Genomic DNA, 27,895 nt, shown 5'->3' on the forward strand with positions numbered 1-27,895 from the left:
AGTGGTTCTTCAGCGGTTCTTCAGAGGTTCTTCACCGGTTCTTTGACTAAGGTGCTAAATAGCACCTCTGAAGAACCGCTGAAGAACCAAAATTGGTGCTATATAGCACTAAAAAAGGTTCCCCTATGATTACGAGCCTTTTTTTTAGAGTGTACTTATGAAAAATTATTCATAATTTGTTCAAGCATCCATAATTATAGCCACGTTAATAACGTTTGTAAGAAACCAAACCATTTGTAAATCCGTCAAGATTTCAGCGAGATAAGAGTATTTGTGTTCGTGCACTCACCTAACATCAGGTACCACAGAGCCCTGCCTGTGACAAGATGGCCGCCGGTGATGACGTTACAGACTCCACCGTAAGACATCTAGCCTTTATTATCAATATTTAAGCATGCCACTATCCACTGAATCTTGCGCTGGCCGGTGTTACACTCACTTACACTGACACCTACTGGCGTGTGTCCGTGCTGCATCACGCAAAAATAAAGGTTTACAGTAACGGACGCGACTGTTAATGCGTTATTCGTAGTGACCCATGATAGATTTATTTTGTGTCTTTCCTAGAATGGGCAGTTTGTGACGTATTACAATACATTCAGTGGCACATGCCAATCAAATACAGACACGTTTGAAAAAATATTAGGCCTACTGACTTTAATGCGTTTAATTGATATTTAACATATCACAAAATTATGCTATTTATTTAGGATTTTGTGTCACAATTAGGTCAGTATAGTTGCTCGATTAATCTGTCAGTCACTACTGGAGGTGTCACAACACACGGCGACATGTTCCGCGACTCAGTGTCAGTCAAGTGTCATGTCAGTGTCAGTGTGTCGCGATAATGTCAGTGGCACATGCCACTATCCACTGGCACATGCCAATGAAGACCGGATGTGCCATTTGTCACTTAATGTTAATACTCTCATGTTTTTGCTCACCCTCAAAAATTGACTATGCTATAAAAAATTATCTGTGGGGTATTTTGAACTAAAACTTCACATACACACTCTGGGGACATTAGAGACTTATTTTACATCTAGTAAAAAAGGGGCAATCAACCAGCCTTTTAAGAATCGAATTACAAATTCATTCATTCATTCTTTCAATTATTCATTCATTTATTGATTTTACTTTAGTATTTTATTTTGCATTTTACAGTAATAAGGATCTTGAGAATCAAATTACAAATTCATTCATTCATTTTACACTCTAAAAAAAAAGGCTCGTAATCATAGGGGAACCTTTTTTAGTGCTATATAGCACCAATTTTGGTGCTTCAGTGGTTCTTCAGAGGTGCTATATAGCACCTTAGTCAAAGAACCGGTGAAGAACCTCTGAAGAACCTCTGAAGAACCGCTGAAGAACCACTGAAGCACCAAAATTGGTGCTATATAGCACTAAAAAAGGTTCCCCTATGATTACGAGCCAAGAACCATTTTTGGTGCCATATAGAACCTTTTTTTTTTAGAGTGTACTTTATTATTTTTATTTTGCATTATAGAGTAATAAGGATCTTTTGAGAATCGCATTACAAATGCATTCATTCATTCATTTTAGGTATAAAATGCAAATAGTTTGAGATCATTGTAATTGCATGCATGACCTTGGAAAGGAATAATCTATGAAGGAAAAAATAGATTAAGCATCTTGGAAGATTCTTATGAAGTTGATGTCTGTAGACACCTGGCTGCATCTTCTGGCCTAATTGGGTTGAATGTGGGCAGAAACTGAAGTGGCATTTTGCAGGAGAACTCCCTTAGCTCGGCCATGATGAGCCCACAATATCTGTGTCACCATGCCTTCGTTTATCAATGTCTGCTGGCTTTTGCTGAGTAGTTTGTTTTTGCCGCGCGCACCATATATCACCTGTCAGCTCTAATGGGGGCCAGTGAGGAGGACATGTGGCTGCAGAGCATTCCCATGAGCCTCTCTCCTCCTCTAGCCCGAGTATGGATCCTCTTACAATGCAATCTATACAGCACAGAGGGAAAACTTGAGGTTAATTGATCTATAACTTACAAATGGATCAGATACTGCAAAGGCTTTAAGTGGGCTAATATTGAATTGCATTGTTTAAATATTCACAGTTAAATGCATCCAAAGAAAAAGATACTTCTCTATAGTAAGTTATCAAACATTTTCCACTCAAGGCGGTTAGAATTGCAGAGCTTATATAGCCTATCCCTCTTTATAAAAGTGAATTCATAACAAGATAACATATTTAGTGCTACTCGCATAAACAATTATGTTTTTATTATGTATGAAAGATTCTTTATTCACAAAATGAAGTGCAAGCAGGTCAACTCTGACAAACCAAATTTGTATTTATTTATAGCCTAAAGAAGGAAGCAATTAAAAAACATTTAATTTTGATTTATATTTAATAATTTGCCAACGTTATTAATTTTTCATTTATTTTCTAATTTATCTTGATACCTGTGGCCAATGTTGTAATATGCTCTTTGTATCGATGTAATAAATAAATAGGTAACGTGATGTTCAGATCCTCCCACACACTTTGCTAAATTACTTTTTTTTATCTCATATATCTGTATAGGCTATTCGTGTCAAATATGTCCTCACACAATAGTGAGAAATGAAATATTATTCGCTTGATTACCATAGATAAAGTGTGTGGTCTGCAGTGGCCGAAGGGAAGGGACCCCGGAAACGCGCCGCGTGTGTCGCCAGCGCGCGCTGCAGCTTCCAGGAAGCGGAACGAATGAAGTTCATTTCTCACAGCTGGTGATGGCGGATGCTGTCGAAATAGAGACCATGAAGAATTATAACATAGCGTTTGAGAGGATAGACCCGAGCATAAGCCGCTATCCCTACTGTATTGTATGGACGCCAATCCCCGTGTTATCGTGAGTGATTCTCGACACCACTGTTGCTTTTGCTTCATGTTAATGTTTTGAAAGCGATTCAGTCCCGTATAAAGACGTTTGTGTTTATGATGGATGCATTAGGTTACACACCAAACATTACACCAGCAAGCGTCATTGAACAATTGCGGTGTGGACCGCTTTGTTGATGTGGCAGCGTTCTGTTGCGTCGCGTCGCGTCGACAGCCGTGTAAATCGTGTGTTGTTATAAACATTAACTGATTTGGCATTTGAACTAGTTTTCCTGACAAGAAAACCCTGGTCGCTGTGTTTAAAGGAACAGTTCCTAGAATGAAATAAAAATGTTGCTCCAAACATGCAATTCTTACCCGGAACACAAAGTACAAATATTTTTAAAGAATGATTCACACTCTTTGAAACAATAAGAGTGGATGGGGACTGGCGCTATTGTGAGTGAATGGGGACTGGAGCCGCTCCAAAAATAACAAAAAAGTAGTCCATACAACTCGTGCTTATGAGTATAGCTGAGTGCGAGGAGCTGGAAACTTGTTTCTGCCACCGATTTAAAAAAATAAAAAAGGTAATTGTTTATTTTATTATTATTTATCAATTCTGACTTTTTCTTATAATTGCTTGATATAAACTCTCAGTTGTGAGATACAGTCAGAATTGCAAGATATAAACTCGCAATTGTGAGCTGTGTGATATCAAATTTTAATTGCAAGATATTAACTCGCAATTGCAAGTTATAAATTCAGAATTGCGTGATATAAACTTGCAATTGTGAGTTGCGTGATATAGCCTATAGTTAGAATTGCAAGATATAAACTCGCAATTGTGAGTTGCATGATATAAACTTGTGATTGTGAGTTACAAAGTCAGAATTGCAAGATATAAACTCGCAATTGTAAGTTGCGTGATATAAAGTCAGAATTGTGACAATTCTGACTTTATAACTCACAACTCGCAATTTCTAGTTTATATCAGGCAATTCTGACTTTATAACTGGCAATATTGAGTTTATATCAGCCAATTCTGACTTTATAACTGGCAATTGTGAGTTTATATCATGCAATTTTGACTTTATAACTCCCCATTGATAGTTATAAAGTCAGAATTGCAGTTCTGAGAAAAAAGGTCTGTTTTCTTTTCCTCAGAATTGGACTTTATGACCCGCAATTGCAAGTTTATATCTCACAATTCTGAGAAAAGAGGTCAGAATTGCGAGAAAAAAAAGTCAGAATTGTGAGATGTAAACACAATTGAGAGAAAAAAGTCAAAATAGTGAGATAAAACGTCTTTAACTTTTTCTCTTTTTTTTATTATGTGGTGGAAACAAGCTTCCATAGCGTGGCATAGCAATCTGGTTTTCTCAACAAAAACGTACCAAGGATTTCTCTTTTTTTACAGAAATAAGTTCTGTGGCCAACAAAAGTTTGATTCTTACATGTTTTTCAATCATAATAATCTAATTATCAAATATATCAATAATCAAATGAACGCAACTTTTATGAATAAATACAATCTACAGAAGTAAAAAGCTAAGCAAACTACACCATGGTTGCATGACTTAAACGTCACCACCATTAAGCTTTCCAACAATCGTTATTTATTTATTTTGCAACAATCTATTGACAAAACTATAAGCTGACTTTCTGAATGTTACCAGGGTTCCCATTGTCACGTAAAACCCTATAATAAGAGGACATATTTATATACATGCGTACATGCGCATTTATGTGCAAACTCTATCCCTATCTTAAATCCGGATCCAGTAATCATAAAATGCAGTCTGATAACTATAAAGATTACCATAACGGAAATTATATTAGCGTCCATACCAATGCACGATTGTGTACTGTTTATTATGCGCTGCAGTTACGTCGTCTACCGCTTTAAATGCTTGAGCTTTTTCAAGTCGGTGCATTGACTGCATTCTGATTGGCTCAATGTTTTTATTGGTCATCAGCTGGAAATATTGTGAAGTGCTTTGTTGTAGCTTTGGTGTGGATTTCCCTATAGAGTCCAATAGTCAAGTTCTGGAAGTAAAAACTCGCCATAGGAAAATAATTTTTAACGTGGAATTCCTGGTGAAAAAACACTACCCATGATGCTGTACAGAAAATTCCACTAATCAGAGAGTCGAAACAAACAAAATGTGCCAAAAGATGTCTCTAGCTCCACCCACTCCCATAAAACACCACACAGAATGCAGTCTCCCTATGCTCTCAAAATGCTTAAATATTTGAATATATATGCATATTTTGCAATAAGTTTGCAAACTTATATATAAATATACATTTATATTATATATAAACTTTAATATATATAAAATCAACATTTTTAAATGAGTAGTTTTATATTCCTCCATCATTTATAATTTGATTATGCCATTTGCAATGCTTCATGGGATTGTAGTTCTTTCCATTAAAAAGTACAGTCTTGTACCTTTTGTACGATTTTCAAATACTTTTTTTGCTTCAAAGTTTTTAAAGTGATTACAGTGTTTTATCTTCTTCTTACAGAAAGGTAGTGTAGAAGTACTAGTAGTGTAAGTGGTATTTACACCTGGGTATTTTAAAAAATACCAAAGTTAATCCTTGATAGGTGCAGTACCATGGTGTCTTTTACTTTTTTGTTAATGTAAAATGGTTCATATTATTTAAAAGGGACGTTTTGTAATGCATATCACAGTAATTTGATAACATACATTATAATTTATGACCATTAGTTGCAAACACGACACCTTTGCTGAATCTTTGATGCATTGGTCTGGGGTTGGAACTTAAGTACACTAACATCAACAGGAGGCACCCATTATGTTCTCATCTGGGATCAGAATCCAAACTCCTTCTAATAATCACATTACAGCTGATCTTAGACCAGTCCCCTGGTGTCCTCCATTGCAGATTATCTCAGTGTGAGAGTTCCTTGCCCCATGTTTTGTCCGTCTCCTGTATTTGGGTCAGTGGCTTGCTCTGTAGGACACTTGGTGATAAATATGCACATGGACAGGAGCGTATCTGGGGTGCCGGCGTATGCCCTACTCCACTTCAGAAACTCCACTGGGGCCGTTTTATCCAGGATATTCATAGTGTTATTTATATTACACCCCTGAGAGCTCTGTTGATAATGCCTTTTTTTTAATTACATGATAGGAATTTTGGTCTAGTGTCTAATCCGCTTCCTTATCTGGTTGTCCTTTGGATTGCTGGTTCTTTTGCCCTGCTTGTTTGAATTCCAAAGCCAAAAAAACATGAATATGAATCAGCAGGGGAAGCTGGATTTTGGCCAGGTGTATGATATTGAAAGGGCACTCTCAGCATCAAGCCTTGTGCTCACTTAGCTGTCTTCCCAAAAACAAGCACAAGTAAATGCGTACTTCCACCTCTTGTGAACAATTTCAGGTCATTTTGTAACAATTTCATTGTTTCATTTTTGCTCTTGCCATGCACCCCGGGTTTATTTTACCTCATGTCCCATGTTTATATCCCAGACAACAGCAACAGCTTAAAACAATTTCAAGGGGTAATAATAATGTTTTTTTATGCTAAAGAATAAAATCTGAAAATATCTTGACTTTAGTTTGTAATATACATTTTTTTGTTAGACCCCATGAAATTCACCCTTCGCTTGATTGACAGGTGATCTGACCAATCATAACGCCAAATCCACCATTTTGTCCGACAAACAAACCAGACGGGAGAGTTAATAGATTAATGTTGGTCGACTTGAACTTGTGTATTGATGTCTTTCCGTGGTTGAAACAACATACCTTCTGATGTTCATTCATGTTTATTTTGTGCTATAACTAGTAGGAAGATATGATCAGGTCACTTGTGGTTTGAGGCGTTACAGCAATCTGTCACAACACATTAAAGAGCCACAAAATGGTATTTATTGTTTGAATTTCTTAAGTACAATATTTGAAAGCTGAGACTGTTTCATACTAAAAGAAACTTGCGACAGTCTTGTCTGTCGGCACATTGTCCGTTTTTTCTTTGATGTGTGGCTTGTCGGATGTAGCAACAATAACTAAGGTGGGTGGGTCTTTGCGAAGGGTCAATTGGAATTGGAGTTTTGTTTTAAATCCATACATTTTAGGGTACATATACACTGCTACAATGGACTAAAAATCATAGCTAAAAATGGAAAAGTGAATCCGCGAGACGCTGTATTATGCATGTCAGGCCAGTAGTTTTTGTGAAGAAACACTACGCACCAATAGACTGAACACATTTTATATGCACGATGTCACAGTTTTCACTAATTTTTTGTAGTTTACACGGAGATGATAACTGACACTTTGAAACCCCTTTAAAAGCTTTGCGTTTTCAGGCCCACAAAATGCTGTTGTCGAGTAAATGAACGGCCAAAACTCATACGTTCTCAGATTTGAGTTGAAAACGGTGTCGTGTAAACATCATAGGTAAACATACCTTTAGGGTGTGTTCACACTTGTAGTTTGGTTTGTTTGGTCCGGACTAAAATACAAAAACAAAACATATAGTCCAGAAGCCTGTACCATGATGGTAGTTTAACAAACTCAGGGTTACAGGATTAGTTTCTAGTTGACAAAACCAAACCAATCTATTCAGGCTTTGTTGGTCCCATGATACTTTCTCTGTCAACTCAGTCTGAGTTTAGGAGTTTAGCTGTGACATCAGTAGTGAATAGCCAATCACAGGCTGTGGATCAGTGAAACTGAGATTCACTTCTCGCGAGAGAAGCAGTGAGATTAATTTCTCTCTTCTGCAGAATATGACATGATTGAAAAATACTAAGAATTTAAAATAATTTACACAGGAAGAAGAAAAGAGCTGTCTATAAAAGAGGACCACTTAAAGAAAAATCTTACTACGTCAATGCAAGTAAAAGTTATTAAGTTAGTTTAGTTGATATATATAGAGAATTGAACATTTAAGCTCACATGTAGTCATTTTTATCGCTTTATTTATTGATTTTAAAGCTTATTTGCATGACCTTTATATAGGCTATTTTTATTTATTTTAACCAAGTGCCTATTAATGATTGATTAACTAAAATTATACATGTGTAATTGATTAAGGGTATAATAATTACATAAATGATAAATAAACCAACATTTTTATTATTATAAATAAGCATTGTTAAAAGCCAGACGCTTTAGTCTTTAAAAAACATTTGCTATGTAGTGACCTTTCATTTGGAGTAGAAAAAGGGGGAGTGACTTTATTCTATTGCATCAGAGGTGTGTCACTTTGCTCACAGCTGATTGGTCCAATTTCAGTTTGAGATCTCTTATCCAGAACATAACCTGCCCTGGAGCAGGTTAGCCGTGGAGCGCAATTTACTATGGAGATGAACACTGCTAAACGCCAAACCTCGTTAATGGTACCAAAAACCCAGGATTTGCACAAATTAAGCTTAGACATATCTGGTTAGCCAGCTAAACCGTCTTCATGGTCCGCTTAGCGTTCACAATGGCATTTTTTATATTTCGCGACGGAGCTTGCTTACCGAACATTCAAAACAATGCTGTGTGCTGGATTAAATGCCATCATTTTATGCGTGAACATATGGTTTTATTTTTACCAGCTACGAACTCACGAAGAGCTCATAAAATGTTCAAAACATTCAAAACAGCACCAGGATTTCCTCCGTTGTATGCAGACACGAAGATCTGCATATATTGATGAGGCACTTTACCTCCTCGTTGTTTCACATTTGCCCTCTACTCATTTTGGATACACCGATCTTTCCCCGTCGTCAAATCAGCTGACTTGTAGCGTCGCATCTTGTGACATCACGTCCTGTTTTTGGTTCGTTTACATGTCTTTGGTCCGTGTTGCGTTCATATATCAATCGAACCGCGCCAGAGTTCGTTTGGAAAGCGGACCGAGACCCATCTTTTTAGCGGTCTTGGTCCGCTTGTTTGGTGCGCACCAGGGTTTGTATGGCAGCGTTCACATTTGTTCAAATGAACCGCACTAACGGAGCAATCGCACCAGGGTTCGTTTTAATCTAACTAAACATGACAAGTGTGAACACACCCTTGGTCCTCTAGTCTATATGATAGTGTACTCCTAAAAGTTATATTTATAACCTAAATTAAATATTAAATATTTTAACAATATTCCAAAAAATTATAGTTCTAGTTATGAAGAACAAAACATTTTTAAAATGCAAATAAATTTAAGCATTTCACATTTTCCTTCTTGTTAAATGGATGAACATACTGATTTGGGGCAAAAACAAATGTTTGTCCAATAAAACAGAATGTAACGTGTTTTCATTTGTTGTTTGTTTTTGCCCTTTCAGATGGCTGTTTCCATTCATTGGCCACATGGGCATCTGCACTTCCAGTGGAGTGATCCGTGATTTTGCAGGTCCATACTTTGTCTCAGTAAGTATGTTTACATGCATGGTTTTCTGTTGTATTTTAAATACAAGTTGCATGTCACCTGTTTCAGAGAAAGCACAATACCAATTCCAATTTTCCAATGAACATGAATAAATGCTTGACATTGCCTAGATATAATAAACAAAGACCAGACTGATACATTTTTGTTCCTTTTTGTGCAAGCCTCACAAAAACATTTAAACTCATTCAAATAGTAATTACTAAAATAGTCCAAATAAAAAGGAAATTCGCTTCCGAAATACATCTTTTACCCATTTGATAGATAAAAATATTGTTTATGGTTTGTCTATTGTAAGCTTTAAGCAAAACATAATAACAAAATAACTCTTAACATAATCACTTTCTCTTAGGCATTGTTGGCTATTGGATGATCTTAACTGATAGCCAAAGACTGTGACTATTTAGGCATTTTTTTAGCAGCTCGCCTTCAGTCTTGCTTTATTCTGGTGTGGAACACCCAAGTTTCATGATCCAAGCACATTCTTAATTTTTCCGTGTTCCACTCCGCTTTCTTGTCCGCACTGCTTTCAAAGCATACTCAACCGCGGGTGGACAGGTTCAACACATGCATAGTACAATTGGAGGGATAGAAGAAGAGAAAAGTAGTGGATCCGCCATTGCATGCAAAATTTAGAGCAAGAATCAAAACAAAAAGGATGGAGAAGGATATACTGTATGCTGCTTTGTTTATGGTTTAGTATCGCTTTTTACGCACTCTTCTTCAACCGCTGCACAGTGCATCACAACTATGTGTTTTGCCACCTGGTGGACTCTTCTGTCTCAGCATCCTCCTTGCGCATGCCCGATGACGAAAACTACATCACATGGAAAGTGCTCTGACCGTTGCAGAATGGCAAAATACTTTATAAAGTATAAAGGCATCACAACTATGTGTTTTGCCACCTGGTGGACTCTTCTGTCTCAACATCCTCCTTGCGCATTCCACAGTCCGGGGACGTGGGCGGACCTCTCCTTATGACGAAAACTACGTCACATGGAAAGTGCTCTGACTGTCGCAGAATGGCGAAATTCTTAATAAAGTATAAAGAGATAGTTCACGCCAAAATAACAATTTTGTCATCAGTTACTCACCCTCAGGTTTTGGTCGAAGTCCATTCAACCAAATTTTTTGGTTAAACTACCCCTTTAATGTGTCACAGTGATGACATTTATACAGGAATTAAAATCTTAGGAAACAAAATATCAGACATTTAAGATTATCAAGCATAGTCAATGTAATTAGTGTTGTCAATTGGGCTTTTCTTTAGTCTGCGGTTTGAAGCGCACACACCCCCCGAAACGTGATTTTTACTGGGGGACCCCTCCAGAACAAAATGTCCATGTTGTGCAGTTTTAAATCTCTCACTAGATGGTTTGGATCTCTTTCAATCTGGCAACAATGAGCTTGTTCGAAGCCCTTGGAGGCTTGTTACTGCATGATGCCTGTGCTGTTATAAATGACCTGTGTAGACTGGGCTGTACTTTTGCTCCTGTCTGACCTCGGCAATGTCAAACAACCTTTTGTTGACATATAAAGGCCTTATAAAGTTTGTACCTGGTTTCAGGGAAGAATGTTCCTCTAGATAAAGGTCTCTTTAATTTGGTGCAAAATTCCCATAAGTTCCGTTCATAAGTGGATCGTTTTAACCTTCACCAGAAATCACTAGAAAGTTCAATATTTGCCACCAGCTTCCTCAGTGACCCTGTACAAGCACATCCTGTTATTTCCAACAGAAAAATCTATACCTGTGCAAAAAGGTGCAGAGCAGAGGAGGAATCCTGTCTGTAATAGGACATGTGGTGAAAGCTACACCTCCATCCCTCTGCTCCGTGGGCTTTCTGTCCTGGTAATTGCAGTGTTCTCAGCCGCTTCCAGAGTTCGGGAGTCTTCTTGTTAAAAAATACATAATAGTATGATAGTATCTTAGAGTTCACAGTCAGGGCAACTCCATCTCATAATGCACTTAGTATTAAAAGGAACCACAAAAGAGAGCCAACCGCTTGTTCGTAAGAATCCTGAACAAATTTAGACAAGCTGTTTAAACAAAAATTAAATTTATCATAGTACAAAAGCAGTTCTCTTCAGATTTGGACATTTATCCTTTAAACAAACCTCTGTCAGACGGGAGCAAAAGTGAAATGTCTTGGGTAGAGCAGGGCCGGTAACATGAGAGGATGTGGTTATTTGACCTGCGGTGATACGGGCCAGCACACATTGAATTGTGCTACAATCTTCTGCACTTAACTCCGCTTGTGGCTGACAGGGAGTAAAACGCGCCTCGCATGTGGAATGAGCAGGCGATGTGCGTCGAGGTTAGTTCACAGTAAGTTCACAGAGTTTTAGAAATTCCTAAACTGATTATTACGTTTTAGAAGATTGTATGTGTATGACACTTTCACATGCAAAACATGTTGCCACAGTTGCCGGTGTTTTAGGCTGTTGCTAAGGCATTGCTATGTGGTTGATTTGTGTCTTTTAGCACATTGCTATATGGTTGTTAGGGTGTTGCTAAGCAGTTGCAAACTGATCTATGTCAAAAGAGCACACCGAGTATATACTGCAAAAAAAATAAGATAGTTCACTCAAAATACTACATTAAGTAAAAATGTATTTATCTCCATGTTGTTCCAAACCTACACAATATTGCCAAAAGTTTTGGGACGCCTGCCTTTACATGCACATGACATTCCATTCTTAATCCGTAGGGTTTGATATGGAGTTGGCCCACCCTTTGCAGCTATAACAGCTTCAACTCAAGGTTTAGGAGTGTGTTTATGGGAATTTTGTATCATTCTTCTAGAAGCGCATTTGTGAGGTCAGGCACTGATGTTGGACGAGAAGGCCTGGCTCGCAGTCTCCGCTCCAATTCATCTCAAAGATGTTTTATCGGGTTGAGGTCAGGACTCTGTGCAGGCCAGTCAAATTCCTCCACACCAAACATGCTCATCCATGTCTTTATGGACCTTGCTTTGTGCACTGGTGCGCAGTCATGTTGGAACAGGAAAGTGAAAGGATGAACAGTTTGGGGATGGCCCAAACTGTTCCCACAAAGTTGGGAGCACAAAATTGTCCAAAATGTCTTGGTATGCTGAAGCTTTAAGAGTTCTTTTCACTGGAACTAAGGGGCCAAGCCCAACCCCTGAAAAACAACCCACCCCATAATCCCCCCTCCACCAAACTTTACACTTGGTACAATGCAGTCAAGCAAATACCGTTCTCCAGGCAAAAACTAAACCCAGACTCGTCCATCGGATTGCCAGACAGAGAAGCGTGATTGGTCACTCCAGAGATCACGTCTCCACTGCTCTAGAGTCCAGTGGCGGCGTGCTTTACACACCACTGTATCTGACGCTTTGCATTGCACTTGGTGATTTAAGGCTTGGATGCAGATGCTGAAATTGCTTCCACTTTGTTATAAAAACCACCAGCAGTTTACTGTAGAATATTTAGTTGTGAGCAAATTTCACGAATGGACTTATTTCCTATAACGGTTGAATTCACTGAGCTCCTGAGAGTGACCCATTCTTTGTAGAAGCAGTCTGCCAGCCTAGATGCTTGATTTTATACACCTTTGGCCATGGAAGTGATTGGAACACCTGAATTCAGTGATTTGGAAGGGTGTCCCAATACTTTTGGCAATATAGTGTATTTAACTTTTTTTCTGCAGTGAAGTATACAAGTTGATATCTTGTCCCATTGGTTTTTGTCTATTCAGTGGAAGTTAGTGATCACCAAACCATCACCAAAATATAGAAGAAAAAAAACCATATACATGGATGAATCATTTACAATTATATCTATATGCATTAATAAAATGGTTCATGCTGACTTCGAGTAGTTTTCTCCTTTCCGAGAACTTACTCTGCTCTGATTGGTCAGATGTCTCAGTCTGTTGTGATTGGTCTACAGCTTACAGCGTTTCGGAAACGAAACACTCATTACCATATCTGAATTTAAGCTCTGGAGGCTTCCTTAGCAACTGTATAAACAGTGATACAAACATGGAGTTGGTTTTACCATATCAATTTTAGCGCAAGTCCTTGTCCTTTGGAAGTGCATGCAAAGTGCACAAACCAAACTGCTTAGTGTTTGAGGGCAGGTCAAAGTAGATGTTTTTCACGAGCAGCCAATTAAGACCATTGTCTGACATTATGTAAATGTGTGATGAGACTTTCTACTTTCTATCAGCATCACAAAAAAAATTTTCTGGAACAAATCACCTACCCTGCCTTTAATACAAGATAAATATACTTGAGAAGGAACACTGCATACAATATTAAGATTATTATTATTTTCATAGAATCTTATCTTATCTATACTGTATGTATCTAAATTGTATTTTGTCTTTCTTTACTGGATTTAAATACTTTTTACTTGTTTTAAGTATAAACAAGTGAAAAAAAATCTGCCAGTGCAGTAAGACAAAACATTGTTTTAAAATAAAAATAATAATCAAGATATCTAAGTCCAAAAATGTGCAATGAATTTTGACAAAGCAATATTTAAAACACTAATATTTCATTATATGTTACAGTAGATAGCTGTATGATTGTGTAGTGCTGTTTAAAGCGTGAAATGGATTTGAATGGACTGAAATAGACTTTGTAACAGTTGCTATTGAAGGGGCTTTTTGTTGCTATTGGTCTTGTGATGCTGTCAGGCAATTAGTGCTGTCATCATGATGTCAGCTGCAGCCCTACAGTCATTAGTCACATGGCCTGGCAGCAGAATTGAGCTGAGATGAGTGGCATGCTAACGGATAGCTCCAGGTAATATAAATCTCACTGGAATACTGTATCCCACAGAGAGAAGTGTGAATTCACAATGATATCTGTCAGGAAAGACATGGATATGTATGGAAGTTTGTTTCTGCCACGAAAAAAATAAATAAATAATTATTCTCACGTTTTCCCCATCTTTTTTTCCCTCAGAATTGCATTTAAATATAGCAATTTGGACATTCTTTATCAGAATTGTTAGATATAAACTTGAATTTGCAAGAAAACACAGAAATGTGAGATATAAAAACTTGCAATTAAAAAAGGTAATTGTAACCTTTTTATATCACAATTCTGACTTTTATTTCTTGCAATTTCAAAATCATATTTTGGATTTCTGACTTTTATTTCTTGCTGTTCCGAGTTCATTTCTCACAATTCTGACTTATTACTTGCAAATCTAAATTTCATATCTTGCAATTCTGACTTTTATGTCTTGCAATTCCGAGTTTATATCTCAAAATTATTATTTTTGTCCTCATATTTGTGAGATAAAAAGACACAATTACCTTATTTATTTTTTGTTCCATGATGGAAAAAATAAAAAAAAATAAAAACACACACCTAGGCTTAGGGTTTTGTTGTTGTTAGCTGTCACATTGTACACACATACAGAGTTTAACTGTCTATTTTGCTGCTCTTGCAGGAAGACAACATGGCATTTGGAAGACCAACAAAGTGAGTCAATGTTGCTGTGTTGGGTTAGTCAGCATGCTCTCAAAACATGTTTACTTTTTTTGTTCAACCTACGAATGGCTTACTACTAGTTCTCTCTGTATATTAAGCTGGGAAACAAGAAAGTATTTAATGATTCAATAAATTACACATCACTTTTAAAGGGTCATTAATTACTTACCCTCATGTCGTTTCAAACCCGCAAGACCTTTGTTCATCTTCGGAACACAAATTAAAATATTTATGATGAAATCCCCTTGCTTTCTGACCCTCGATAGACGTTATTACCACTTTCAAGGCCCAGAAAGGTAGTCTACAGTGGTTCAACCTTAATGTTATGAAGCGACGAGAATACTTTTTGTGCGCATTAACAAAACAACGTTTGTTTAAAGGGGTCATGAACTGGCTTTTAAAAAAATGTATACTGTTTTCTCTGGTCAACTTATGAAGTTTACGTGGTTTTTACATTCAAAAACATCATAATGAATAAGTAATATTTTATTGTCTAAAATATGCTATTTTATGCCCTGGTTTTGAGCCTCTCTCATGGAACGCTCGGTTTTTATCAGCGTGCCGCACTGAAGACTTGGAACTAAATGCCCACTGCTATGATTGGATAAGCTTAGCATATTTAATGAGCTATGGCTCCCCCGTGAGTACAGGTGAGGCATTGTTTTGAAAGCGTGTGTGAAAATGACAACCGGAATGATTCGCCCACAGCTAGGGCTCGCAAAATGTCTTTATCAAACAAACACAAAGATTTATCTGTAATCCACCCTCAATTAATTGGACTGTTATTTTTATATTACTTCAGATCGGTGGATATAACTGCAAACCGTGTATCACAAACACACACACACACGCAAGCCAAGTACGTTGCAGACAGCATGATCAAAACTTCCGATTGTATTTCTCCTTCAAATATCAAGTCAAGAGAGTGAACAACGCACATCAAGAAAGGAATTTTATATCACTATTTAAGATGATGCGTATTGGTAGCACGTCTGGAAAACACATTGCCCCGGGACGCTGGGCTTTGCGAGCCCTGTGACATTGGTAAATTATGTTTAGTTAGACATGTACACATAATCAATAGATATCAAACGATCTGTAACAATGAAATACTATCACATATATAAACATTTTTACTCACATTAGTGTGTTGCTTCATTCATTCATGTAATCTCATCCTGTCTGCAAATCCAGTCTCTTGTTTACAAACGAATCCGTGGTGAAATTAAGGAACAAAGTCTGGATATTCATTAAAAATAAAGTTCAACCACACATTCCAAATATTAGAATCCGAAGGAAGCTTATGCAGCGACTGTGTTCTTCCACAACCAGGCACAGCACAATATCTTGCTATCTTCGGCATGTTTATTGCTCGGTAACGCGATCTGTTTAGCTCCCCGAGTCGGTGGGCGGGGCTACAGAAGCAGGCGTACTTCTTCTGTTGAGGCGGTGTTTCACCACACTCAGACGTCACCGCTTGGCACATTCTGAGATGGAGCGTTTGCGGGGTCTGGTGTCAATAAAAGCTTTTCTTTGACTAAAAGGAACGTTTTCAGCTCCAAAACTTACAGGACTTGCATCATATATCACAATTAACTTTTATTTATCAAAGGCTGAATGAAAAGTAGATTTCTCAATTCATGACCCCTTTTAAATAACGACTTTATTCAACAATTCGTTCTCTTCCATGTTAGTCTCCTATGCAGCACTTTCGGTTTCTACGTCAGAACGCCGGTTCGGTATTGGCCACTGATGGACCAGCTCCTGCATCAGCATCACACGCATGCGTCGTTGTGCTCACGTGAACAGCATCAGCCAATAGTGGGCTGGCGTTCTGACATAGAACCAGGAAGTGCTGGACTGTGTTTACTACGTGAACGGTATAGGAGACTTACATGGAAGAGAAGAAATTGTTGAATAGTCGTTATTCTTGGGGGGTTTCGCGCACAAAAAGTATTCTCGTCGCTTCATAAAATTAAGGTTGAACCACTGTAGTCACATGGACTATTTTAGCGATACCTTTACTACCTTTCTGGGCCTTGAAAGTGGTAATAACTTTGCAGTCTATGAGGGGTCGGAGAGTTCTCGGATTTCATCAAAAATATCTTCATTTGTGTTCCGAAGATGAACAAAGGTCTCATGGGTTTTAATTTTTTGGTGAACTAAGCCTTTAAGGTCCTCCAACAGTTGTTGTAAAAGAAATGACTTAGCTTGTTGAACTGCATTGTGGGATTAGGCTTTTCCTGATACATGTGCTTCAGGGTACATACTGGCCATGTATTTGCTGCAGTATTTATCTGCTTTATTCCTAGGTACTGGATGTTAGATGTAAGTAAAGTACATGCCAGTGGATCTAACGCGTGGGACACAGCAGTTCACAACGCATCAGAAGAGTATAAACAGAGAATGGTAATATGTGTGTCTTTCCTATTTCTTTCTATTTCACATTAAAAGTGTTGAAATCCATATTGTACAGTTATGAAGTACACTCAGAAAATCAAAAACAGTAAATGTTCCCTTGCAATCTTATGTTGATATCCAATGTGACAATTTAGTACAGAATGATTTAGGGAGGAAAACATCAGTTGATATCGTGACATTTATGTCTGCTTTTCCTCTAGCACAACCTTTGTTGTGACAATTGTCACTCACATGTTGCCATGGCACTGAACTTGATGCACTATGACAACAGCACCTCGTGGAATATGGTGAATCTCTGCCTACTCTCACTCATTCATGGTAAACACGTCAGGTGAGATTTAATAGAGCTGTGCACATTCACACTGTTGCTTTCAAATATATTTTTGTACTTTGATCAGATTGGATCCTTCATTGGATCCTCTGATGCTGTGCTTGTAGCACAAATACACATGTATTTACGTGCCAATTTTGCTAAGAGTGGATAGCGTGTTTCATTGTCTCTCCACCATGCTAGTGGATTAGCGGTTGTTCTTGGAGATAGCGGGTTAACTCCGTGTCAGCGCGCGCTCTGATCGGTAAAGGGGCAGAGATTTCAGACCTCCGTTTATTAAAGAGATCTCCAAGATTTCTCTTCTTGGTAGGGGGTGGTGCACAGACCTCTCCCGAATCATCTCCAGCAGTAGCAGCCTCCGAAGCACCACTAACTCCGCCTCCATTTCCCTCGTCAGCTGAGGCAACCTATCTAAAAAATGTTTTTTTTTTTATAAAAAAATATTTAAATAACACGGTTTTGGCGGTTATAGAGTTCTAATGACGGTGTTTAAAGTCCTTGTGAAATCAAAATTGATCATATTTACTTTGTTAGCGCAAATTGCTAGTTTTGTGGTGAACAATCCATCCGTGCAAGTCAATCCGCATCAAAAAATTATTTGGCTTCGTAATCTTTAATCAAAATCTGAAAATGCTCCTCCCCTCTACATTGGTAGGCCTTTTTTGATGACGTCTGTTTGACGGCTTGGGCTTCGACACCGACATGCCATCATTAAACACGCCCATCCAACTGACAGTCTGCTGTCCGCGAGCTAATAAACAGAGATGGCGAGGAGGTGCGTTTTCTGAATGAAACGCCTACGTTTCTATATCCAATCAGTTCACAGGGAGGAAAAAACAAACCACGCCCTCTGTTCTGCTCATTTAGTATTCCGTTTCTCTCGGAAATACGTCAAATCACTGAAATAAAGTCGGTTGCAACTTCCGGTTCACTGGGACTTTAACTATAACCGTCGGTCTCACGGTTATATAACCTTCACACCCCTACGTGCCAGGGGCATGGTCCAAAAGTGTTGTACCTTGTCTCTTAATGAGTCATGGGTATATTTTGGGCGTAACGTGCAATAAAGAAATCAGAGTCTCCTCTCCCATTCCCTTTAAAAGCCAGTTGACATGGCGGAATTTGCAAGCGGAGAGACTGAAAACTTCTCCAGAGAGGAATCCTTTTACTTTTCATATTTAAAAATGTTTGTGTGCTGCTGCGCGTCCCTGTGTGTAATAAGCAGAGTGTACACGCGTTGTGCACTTGCCTATAGCCGCACATTACTAATGCTGCCTTTAAATAACACAAAAAAATACTGCGCTATTGAATTTAGACCAGGTTTTTGTTGGTCAATGGCGCAGTCTATTTCAGTTGCCTCAGAATAGCAACGAGCTAACAATGCGCCTGAACACACCTCGTTTTCAGACCAGCACGCCCATGGCCGAACAGATGGGGCATTGCATTGCGCCAGGTGCATGATAGATAGGCCGAAAATCTTATTGACCCCAAAGTTTCACAAACTTTTATTTACACTTTTTATTACACTGAAGCTATTTAGGACGGGAAAGGTCTTTTACAAAGGGATAATTATCAGACAATGTCAGCTTTTTTCAGATCAGTATTTATCTGCCTCAAAAACAATCAAGTGAGGATCACTGATTATAATGTGGTCTATTCACTTTTGCTGCAATATGAGTTGCGCTGCACAGTGTAGACTATATAAGTTAAATACTTTGGTATACATGACAACATATGAATAAATATTTGGCCTGATTGTAGACTGTATATAAGTTAAACACTCTGTAATGCATGACAACATTTGAATAAATATTAGGCCTGTTTTTTTTATTATTATAATTAATAAAGTTTATCTTGTATATTCCAGAAAAAAAAAATCACAAATTACATCTGTAAATCCCTTTTCAGTTGGTTTGTTTAAATGATCCAACTAAGCGAACCAATTCATTTTTGCAGTATCCATCTATGCTGCTGTCAAGTTAAAGCACAGCTAAAGGAAATGCTCTGATTAAATCTAAATGGATATGTTTTGCATTATGTTTTGTTTTGCAAGTTCTGCAATTCGGCACTCCAGTCACATCATGTTTATTTACCATAATGCCATGGTTTGTCTGAATTCTCGATTCTGATAGAAGGTGTGCATTAAAACAGTTTAATAAACAGGTAATTTGCACATGCATATAGATTCTGCAAGGGGTATGTAAACTTTTTAGCACAACTGTATATCCTAATTTTAATTTTAAATCCTCTCTACTGCAGGATTGCATAATTATAGGACTGAGAAATTGGACCCAGTGCTCTGTTTTGGGTGTCAGCTAAAAAGGCTACATGGCACCTGAAGCTGTCCACTCAAGTCTAATAAGGGATTGCTTCAGACAAAACTTATTTTTTTCAGACTACTGGTTGCTGTCTGAGAACACAATGCATGTGCATTGCCCCAAGGGACTGAGAGGGATTCACACAAGGATAGACTGTCATGGCGTCTCTCACTGGCACCCAGGTGTAATTGAAAGCGTTGCATTGAGTGCATGTTTCTCCTGGCCCAGTGTTCAGTGTGCATCCATCACTGTTTATTATGAGAATTCTACTGTCAGTCACTAAAAAGAAACTGCCGGTATGAACTCATGATGCAGCTATTTTGTCCTCCAACTTGTGGAAGCACATTGTTGTGGTTGCATCAGAATATAGAGTAATTGGAAGTCAGACAGAGACAGAATTTCGACTATCAGCATGAAGTCTGGTCCACTTTGCAACATATTCTAATTTTGCAACATATTCTAATCTTATATTGTTAAATCAACAAACGGTGTATGTGCCGTTTAGGGGAATGTAATGTGATATCACAGTAATAATTAGTTGTTTTGTATGTTTTATGTGATTAATGGCGTTTGCTTTGGGCAAGCATCCTTGTGAAAAAGAAGTGTGCATATGCAGAATTTTATTGAATGTGTACTTGTAGTCTTAAATCTTAATAGTTGTATATATATTTTTTAAACTTGCAGATAATATATTAATGAAATAACAAGCCACTTAAGCGTACTTAAACTTAACCGTAAACTTTCATGACTGTTTCTTAACACACACTGAATATTTTATAAATAATTTATAAAGTGAACTTTGTAATAATGTCAAACTAAAAATTCTACTTTAAAGTACATTTAAAATCATTATTTTGCACTCAGAAAAACCATTCAGTGTCCATAAACCCATTAGTCAGCTAGAAAAATTAACTCTAGAGATCAGCATTTTGATAAATAATGCACCACATTACATAGGCTATTCATTATAATTTTTTATGTTCTTCAATATTAATGCATGTTTGAATAAATCCGTCAAGTTTTTATGATTGCCACCATTTAAATGTTTTTTCAAAAAACTAATTGGAGTAGAAATATGATTATGTAATTGTAAAATTAGTAATATAAAAATATTTTACAAAACATAATTGTGTAATTCATGTTTGTATTTAAATCAGTTAAAGTTAACCTTCAATATTATAGTAATGTACCAACTGACTACCATGTATAGTATAGTTTACAGCAGTAGTTAAGAATTGTTTTTCCTCAAGAAAATGTGCCATGTACTGTATCTGATATGTATCCACACTAATTCATATTGAATCGAATTGAAATCGTAATCGAATCGAAAACTTGTGAATGGAAATCGAATCGTGAAATTTGTTTCAATACCAGCCCTAATTTTAACTGTAGTGTGTTATTCAATATTACTTTTAAAATATTGACTGAGAAAAAGAAAAATTGCAACTACAGTTACAAATGTGTAATTACAAATATAGTTAAATACATGGCTTACATGTTTCAGTAGAAATTACATTAAAGTATATAATATGTACATCCATAATAGGTACTTTTTACAAGTATGCTAGTGTACTTCTTTTCCACAAGGACATTACTGTTGCTCCTACATTGGGTTAGCGATTCGAACAAACCCCTTACCGTAAGCATTATATTTTGGCAAGTAACTCATCCTGCACTGTTTTTTTAATTGATTGGACTTACAGAAAGTACAATTATAAACCAAAAATAAATAAATATATAAATATCTACTGATTAACATTGAATGTGGGTTGCGAACCATATCTAGAGACCAGAGGCCAGATTCATGAACTATTCTTAAGAATAAAATACTGCTATTTTCTGCTTAGTTCAAGAAAAAAAGATTCAGAATAAAAAATATTCTTATCTTTTTTCCTTAAGATTGTTCTTAAAGGGATAGTTCACCCAAAAATAAAACTTCTGTCATCATTTACTAACCTTCAAGTTTCAAACCTATATAAATCTATATACACTTTCTTCTGCTGAACACAAAGGAAGATATTTTGAAGAATGTCGGTAACCAAACACCATTGACCCACGTTGTGGGGCACCATTGACTTTCATAGTATTTTTTTCCCTGTACTATGGAAGTCAATGGTGTCCCACAACTGTTTGGTTACAGACATTCTTCAAAATATCTTCTTTTGTGTTTGTCTGCAGAATAAAGAAATGCATACAGGTTTGAAACAACTTGAGAGTGAGTAAATGATGACAGAATTTTCCTTTTGGGTGAACTATCCCTTTTAAGATCCAAATAAACAAATAAGGCAACACTTTTATTTATATTCCTGAAAATTATGTTCTTAATAATTATAAATGATTGTAAAAATCATTCTTAAAGTTAGGATAGCCACCAACCTGCCTTAAATCCCCAAAGGTAAGAGGTTTAATGAATTTATTGGGTTGTTTCAAAGATTAGGCATTACAAAATATCATTAGCTTATCATATTACTATACCAGGAATGTGTACTAGTACTCTGAAGTGACACTGATCGATCATTAAAATAAAATTACTAGAGTGAACCTGTATGTGTTCACTCTAGCTAGAACTAGCGAGGCAGCAGCAGCACACACATACAGGCAGGGGCGCCGCTAGCGATTTTGGGCCCTCTACCGCACCAACCTAGCTATCCAAAATCTTTGTCTGCTGTTTAATAATACTGACCAATTAAGCTCCGCTCGCTCAACCCAGAATGCCCCAATTGGCTGATGAAACATTGATTAGATTTAAGATAAAATTTATACAAAATGAAATTAACTTTAAAGAAAGGCTTTCTACTAAACAAAACTTGATGAAGTGGTCAAAATCATGTCTGATCCCACTCAGTGTCTCCTGGCATTGCGCATCTTAGGATGTGTCCTTTCTCACTCATGCTGCTCACTTTTCATAATCAACATAGATTGACAGATTGACAAGATAGATAGACATAAAAAAATAACATTATAATATTTAAACATAAATATAAAACGAAATACCTTTTCTTAATGGCTACAACAATATAGTAGCCTACAGTACCGAAAAATTTCATGTCGGAGTGGGATTTGAGCAAATGTCGTTTTACCCGTGAGCGGTTCATGAGTGGAGTGTTTTGCTGGATTTTGCCGGAAATGCAGAAATAAGCCATAATTTTGTTATATTTGTAACTGTTTGGTAGATTATCATTTCTATTACATTACTATTAGTACTGTTACTACTAATAAAACCAATCTCTGGGGGCCCCAAAAGTGTGTGGGCCCTTAGAATCGTCCCAACTTTCCCCCCCTTAGCAGCGCCCCTGCATACAGGACATATTCACTCTAGAGAGAGAGCAAGAAAAACAGAGCACAAACAAATGGGAAAGACCACTGCATCTTGAGACTAACTATTTTAAGTTGACACGGCACACTAAAGGTCCATCAAACCAATCGCGACGAAAATAGTCTGCATGCTTATTATGATAACTACGGTAATCTGCAGGAAACACAAAAAGACCGGCTTTTTGAGGTCTTCAGCAATACCGCCTTTCAATCGAATTACACCAAAGCCTGTCTTTTTTTCTTTTTTTTTAAGTAAAAAAATTTTCCAAAATAAATTTGAGAGCTTTTTCAAGAATTGCACTTAGGAACATTAATCTTAAGAACTTTCTTAGCTTCTTTCTTAAGAAGATTTCCTTGAATCCGGCCCCAGAACAGAGTCAGTAAGCAATTGCCTGCAACACCCTAGAAACCAGTCAGAACACCTTAACCACATATCAACCAGAACATCATAACAACCACCAACAGCACAACAATGCCATGGCAAACTGCGGACCATTCAGAAACCACCCAGAACACCTTTGCGTCATAGCGGCATGTTTTGCACAGACAAGCACCACTGGCAAATGAGAATGTCACCGTTTCTCAATATGCGTTCTTGTCTGTTCTTGGGGACTTGTGACTGTTCCAATTCAAAGTTCACATCTAGCCAAGAACACTTCAAATCCCTGGATGTGTTCTTTCCTTTTTATTGAGGATGCATTGTAACTTGAGACAGCCAGGTATCCCAGAATGCATCTCACACCAACAAGTAAGATTACCCACGTAATTTAAAAATACTACTATTTCGCATCACGAAATGTAGTTTTAAGAGTTTTTCAGGCGAGAATGTAGTTGTTTAAGGCTCTGTGGTTATTTTAGTGATGCACCGAAATGAAAATTCTGGGCCGAAACCGAAAATGTATGAAAACATATATATATATATATATATATATATATATATATATATATATATATATATATATATATATATATATATATATATATATATATATATATATATATATATATAATATAATATAATATAATATAATATAATATAATATAATATAATATAATATAATATAATATATATAAATTGCTTGAATTTAATGGATGTGAAATGAAAAAATCAGGAACCAAAAGAATAATCAAACTTTTATTAAGTTACATAACAAAACCTAAAATATTTTTAACAATAAATATAAATAATAATACCAAATAGGCCTAATATTATTCTTCAAGTTTTATGTTCCATCAAATAAAATAGTTTTTTTAACAGTTGTGCAAAAAAAGATCCACAATTATCTGAATAACTGCACACAAAATCACAGAATGGGTTCTCATTAAGAACATGCGATGCTGTACTGAATACTCTTTCACTGTGTCACTGTTCTCAGGGAAAAATGGCATTTGGGGGGTAAATAAAATATGTGTTTTTTTGCCAGGGTTGCTTGCTAAAATTCGCATTCCTGGGTCTAAATATCACATAATTGGGGTCGCTTCAACCCGCGGACATGGAAAAACATCCCGCGGGAAAACCGCGGACTTGGCAACACTGCTTGGGGCAGATAAATACCTGCGTGCAATCCGCGCAAGCAATGGAAAGCGGCCTTTGTTCGCACGCCAGTAATCAAGGGGGTTGTCGCTTCTGGTAATGGGTAGTTCAGCTGGATACGTCTCTATTTGTTCTCATACCACTGACATGCTTAATCTTTGATAGGCAGACGCGTCGCGTGATAACAGCTCGATCGTGAGTGAAACCTAAGCGTTTGCGCACGGATGGGAGGGGCGGTGACATTCCTTTTCGGTTTACGTTTTCTGCAGTTTTTTTTATTTGGGCCCGAAACCTATAATGCCATTTTCGGCTAAATTTCGGTGCACCCCTAGTTTATTTATAAAGATAGCGCCTATTTGAAAATTTTATCTGACGTTTTCTGAGTTGTAAGATCCAGGCGATCAGCAGGCGATCAGTGTTCATGTACCCTGCCAAGAACAACCTTACCTCGGCTAGTCCTTCTGACGTTTGCGGCTCCTTCTGGCTCTGAGATCTCTGTAGTGGTTAAACATGAGAGATAATTAGTCTTGTGTACTGTATATCTAACGGACAATCTTAGGTCTCAGAAATCTATCATTTATTCCCGGGCACATCGTTTTGACTGACAGCTATAGGTGAAGTTTCATAACTCTATATATTATAACTTTTGTGTTGTACTTGAGTTCTGGCTTTGTACGTTTGACTGAATTGTTTGCTTGTCTTTATTTCTTATTGCATCGCTTCTTATACTTATACTTTTATAATGGCTATTATTGGCTCTTAAATGGACTTTTAACAAAAAGAGACAGGGTTGTTGTCTCTTTGTATGTCATATTTCATTATAAGCTATATGTACATGTGTACATATTGCCTAAACCACATATTATTGTTTCATATTTTTAAAATGGAAAAAGAAAAGTGCAGGGTTGTTTTATATTTTGTTTTGTTATAAATATAGTCTACATGAAGTGAAGATAATCAAAGTATGCGTTGCCTGAACCACATTTGTGCTTTAAAAATGAAAACGGAAAGAGGCAGGGTGGTGTTTTATAACACATTTCATTTTATTGTAAATAGAAATACAGATAACCGGAGTAGCCAGAGTGAGCTGAGTGACGTTATCAAGAACGCTGCTGTTCCATTTGTAGAATCACCGGGCTTGCATCCTCCCGTCCTTGGGAGTTTGTACTCCTGAGTACAACTTACAAAGTCCGATCTACCAAGTACGCAAGTCTGAACTTTGCATACTTGGTATTGAGAATGCCTCGTTTCCTTTATGTTTTCTCGCTTCCTGTGTCCCTCTCACAGATATATTTTTTTTCTGTCCTTCTACAGTTGCGTAGGCTTCCTGAAGACCTGGCTTCCATTCTGCATCTTAACCAGCGTCATCCTGGCTGTTGCCCTGTCTCTAAACCTGCGATGACCGAGCAGGATCATATAGAGGTGGGGCGGCTCAGGGTGAGTGGGCACAAAGTTCAGTGCCCATCGGAGAACCATGTCTTCAAGTTTAAAGGGGACTCCAATGAATGTCAACTTGAAGTCCAGCTCTTCAGAGCATAGAGGAGCACAACATCAAAAATCAAATGCTAGACCTCTTTGTCATAGGGTAGAGACAGCAAATACACCATGGCTTCAACGTCTTGTGGTGATGTTAGAACCGCTTTTATCAAAAACCTGTCTTCCAAAGGCATGACTTTGGTGTCTCTCTTGAGGGTTATGGTGCTCATTCATTGTTTGGTTAGATTTTGATCTCCAAACTATGACTGCTGTTTAGGAAAAGTAACACTATAACTTGTACGTCTTATATACATTCTTATATTTTAATTATAACTTGAATATGAATTTCTAATGATGCTGTGTTCTTTCTGAGAACATGGTTTATTGCAGAAACAGTGCATTATATATTGAGATATACTTGAAGATGGATTTCCTTTTAAAATTCTTACCATGAATATGAAAGCTTATTTAAATGATCACGTTTAATATTTCATTTAAGAGTACCTTTCAGGCATTTTATTGGCAAGGCTAACCATCAACAAATATAGCGTTTGCTTTTAATATTGTAGCTCGGCATGCTTTAAAGTGTAATTGTTTTTTTGTACAAAAATCGAATTACATATGGAGAATTGATAATTAATGCGCAAGCAAAGTCTTGTTTGCATTATAGATTTAAGAGCATTCTTTGCATCAAACTGCCTGGCCAGCTATTATTGTTATTATTATTACTGTCATTTTATTAATTTACTATTATTATTATATTGCATAAATCATTACGAAATGACGTTCTCAACCTATTTGCTTAAAGTGAAATGTGACGCATTCTAAAGTGAAAAAGGGTATACAATGAGGCAAAAGTGAAGGGTGGGATTTGATTTTATCCATAGGGAATTGATGTTCCATAGCAGAGTAGAGCCAGACTTGAGCGTGCAAGGGGATGAAATTTAAGTGGCGTTGGTGACATTAGCCTAAAAGGACCGTTGATTCGTGAAGTCGGTTAATTTGAGGAATTTTTAACATGATCCTAGTCTAATCCTGCACAGTAAGACTAGGAGTAAAGGAAAAGAAATGAGGTCATAAATTTTGATGTCTTGATGCCATTAATAAATCTTGTTGTCCTGAGAATAACTTGATTCAAATTGCAGCAATTTTGGATGTTCTGTTTGAAAGCTTTACTCTTTCAATCATGAACTATGAAATTACATGTTTAATGCTTCCAAATTTTGGGTGGGGTGGAGATGCACGTACACACAATCTTCCACTGACTGGGTTTTCTAAAGGGAATTTTGCGCAGGTTCTGGTTTTTTATTTCTGAAAACTTTTGTGCGTATGCAAAATCTTGCTTCTGTGTGTACACACACTTTTAGGATGAAATCTACGGAAAGTTTTATAAATGAGGCCCCAGGTCATTATTTTGCCCCAAAACCATAAAGATCAAAATTATTTTTGTTCAAAGTAAATGAAGCCTATTTTTATACTAATATCTTGTGAATGTTAATATATAAAAAAAAGAATATATATATATATATGTATATGTATATATATGTATATGTATATATATATTTGTATATATATATTTGTATATATATATTTGTATATATATATTTGTATATATATATATTTGTATATATATATATATATATATATATATATATATATATATATATATATATATATATTATATATATATATATATACATACATATATACAAATAAATATACAAATATACAAATATATATATATATATATATATATACATATATATATATACATATATA

At 36.8% G+C, this 27,895-nt stretch overlaps 1 protein-coding gene across 3 annotated transcripts; it reads left to right on the top strand.

The window, feature by feature from the left end:
* Positions 1 to 2,514: 2,514 nt before the first annotated feature.
* Positions 2,515 to 27,619, top strand: tmem222b (transmembrane protein 222b). Of its 3 annotated transcripts, XM_079828653.1 has the most exons (7): positions 2,712 to 2,873; positions 9,153 to 9,237; positions 14,681 to 14,712; positions 17,034 to 17,130; positions 17,343 to 17,473; positions 25,697 to 25,842; positions 25,955 to 27,619. In XM_079828653.1, the coding sequence occupies exons 1-6, from the start codon at positions 2,755 to 2,757 to the stop codon at positions 25,812 to 25,814; spliced, it is 582 nt and encodes a 193-aa protein (XP_079684779.1). In that variant the 5' UTR covers positions 2,712 to 2,754; the 3' UTR covers positions 25,815 to 25,842; positions 25,955 to 27,619. The 3 variants fall into 3 exon arrangements, with proteins under 3 accessions (XP_079684781.1, XP_079684779.1, XP_079684780.1); XM_079828655.1 differs by lacking the exon at positions 25,697 to 25,842 and having other exon boundaries at positions 2,515 to 2,873; XM_079828654.1 differs by lacking the exon at positions 25,955 to 27,619 and having other exon boundaries at positions 25,697 to 25,895.
* Positions 27,620 to 27,895: the final 276 nt, after the last annotated feature.

The sequence above is a fragment of the Gobio gobio genome, assembly GCF_949357685.1.
Source record: "Gobio gobio genome assembly, chromosome: 11".
Taxonomy (NCBI): Eukaryota; Metazoa; Chordata; class Actinopteri; order Cypriniformes; family Gobionidae; genus Gobio; species Gobio gobio.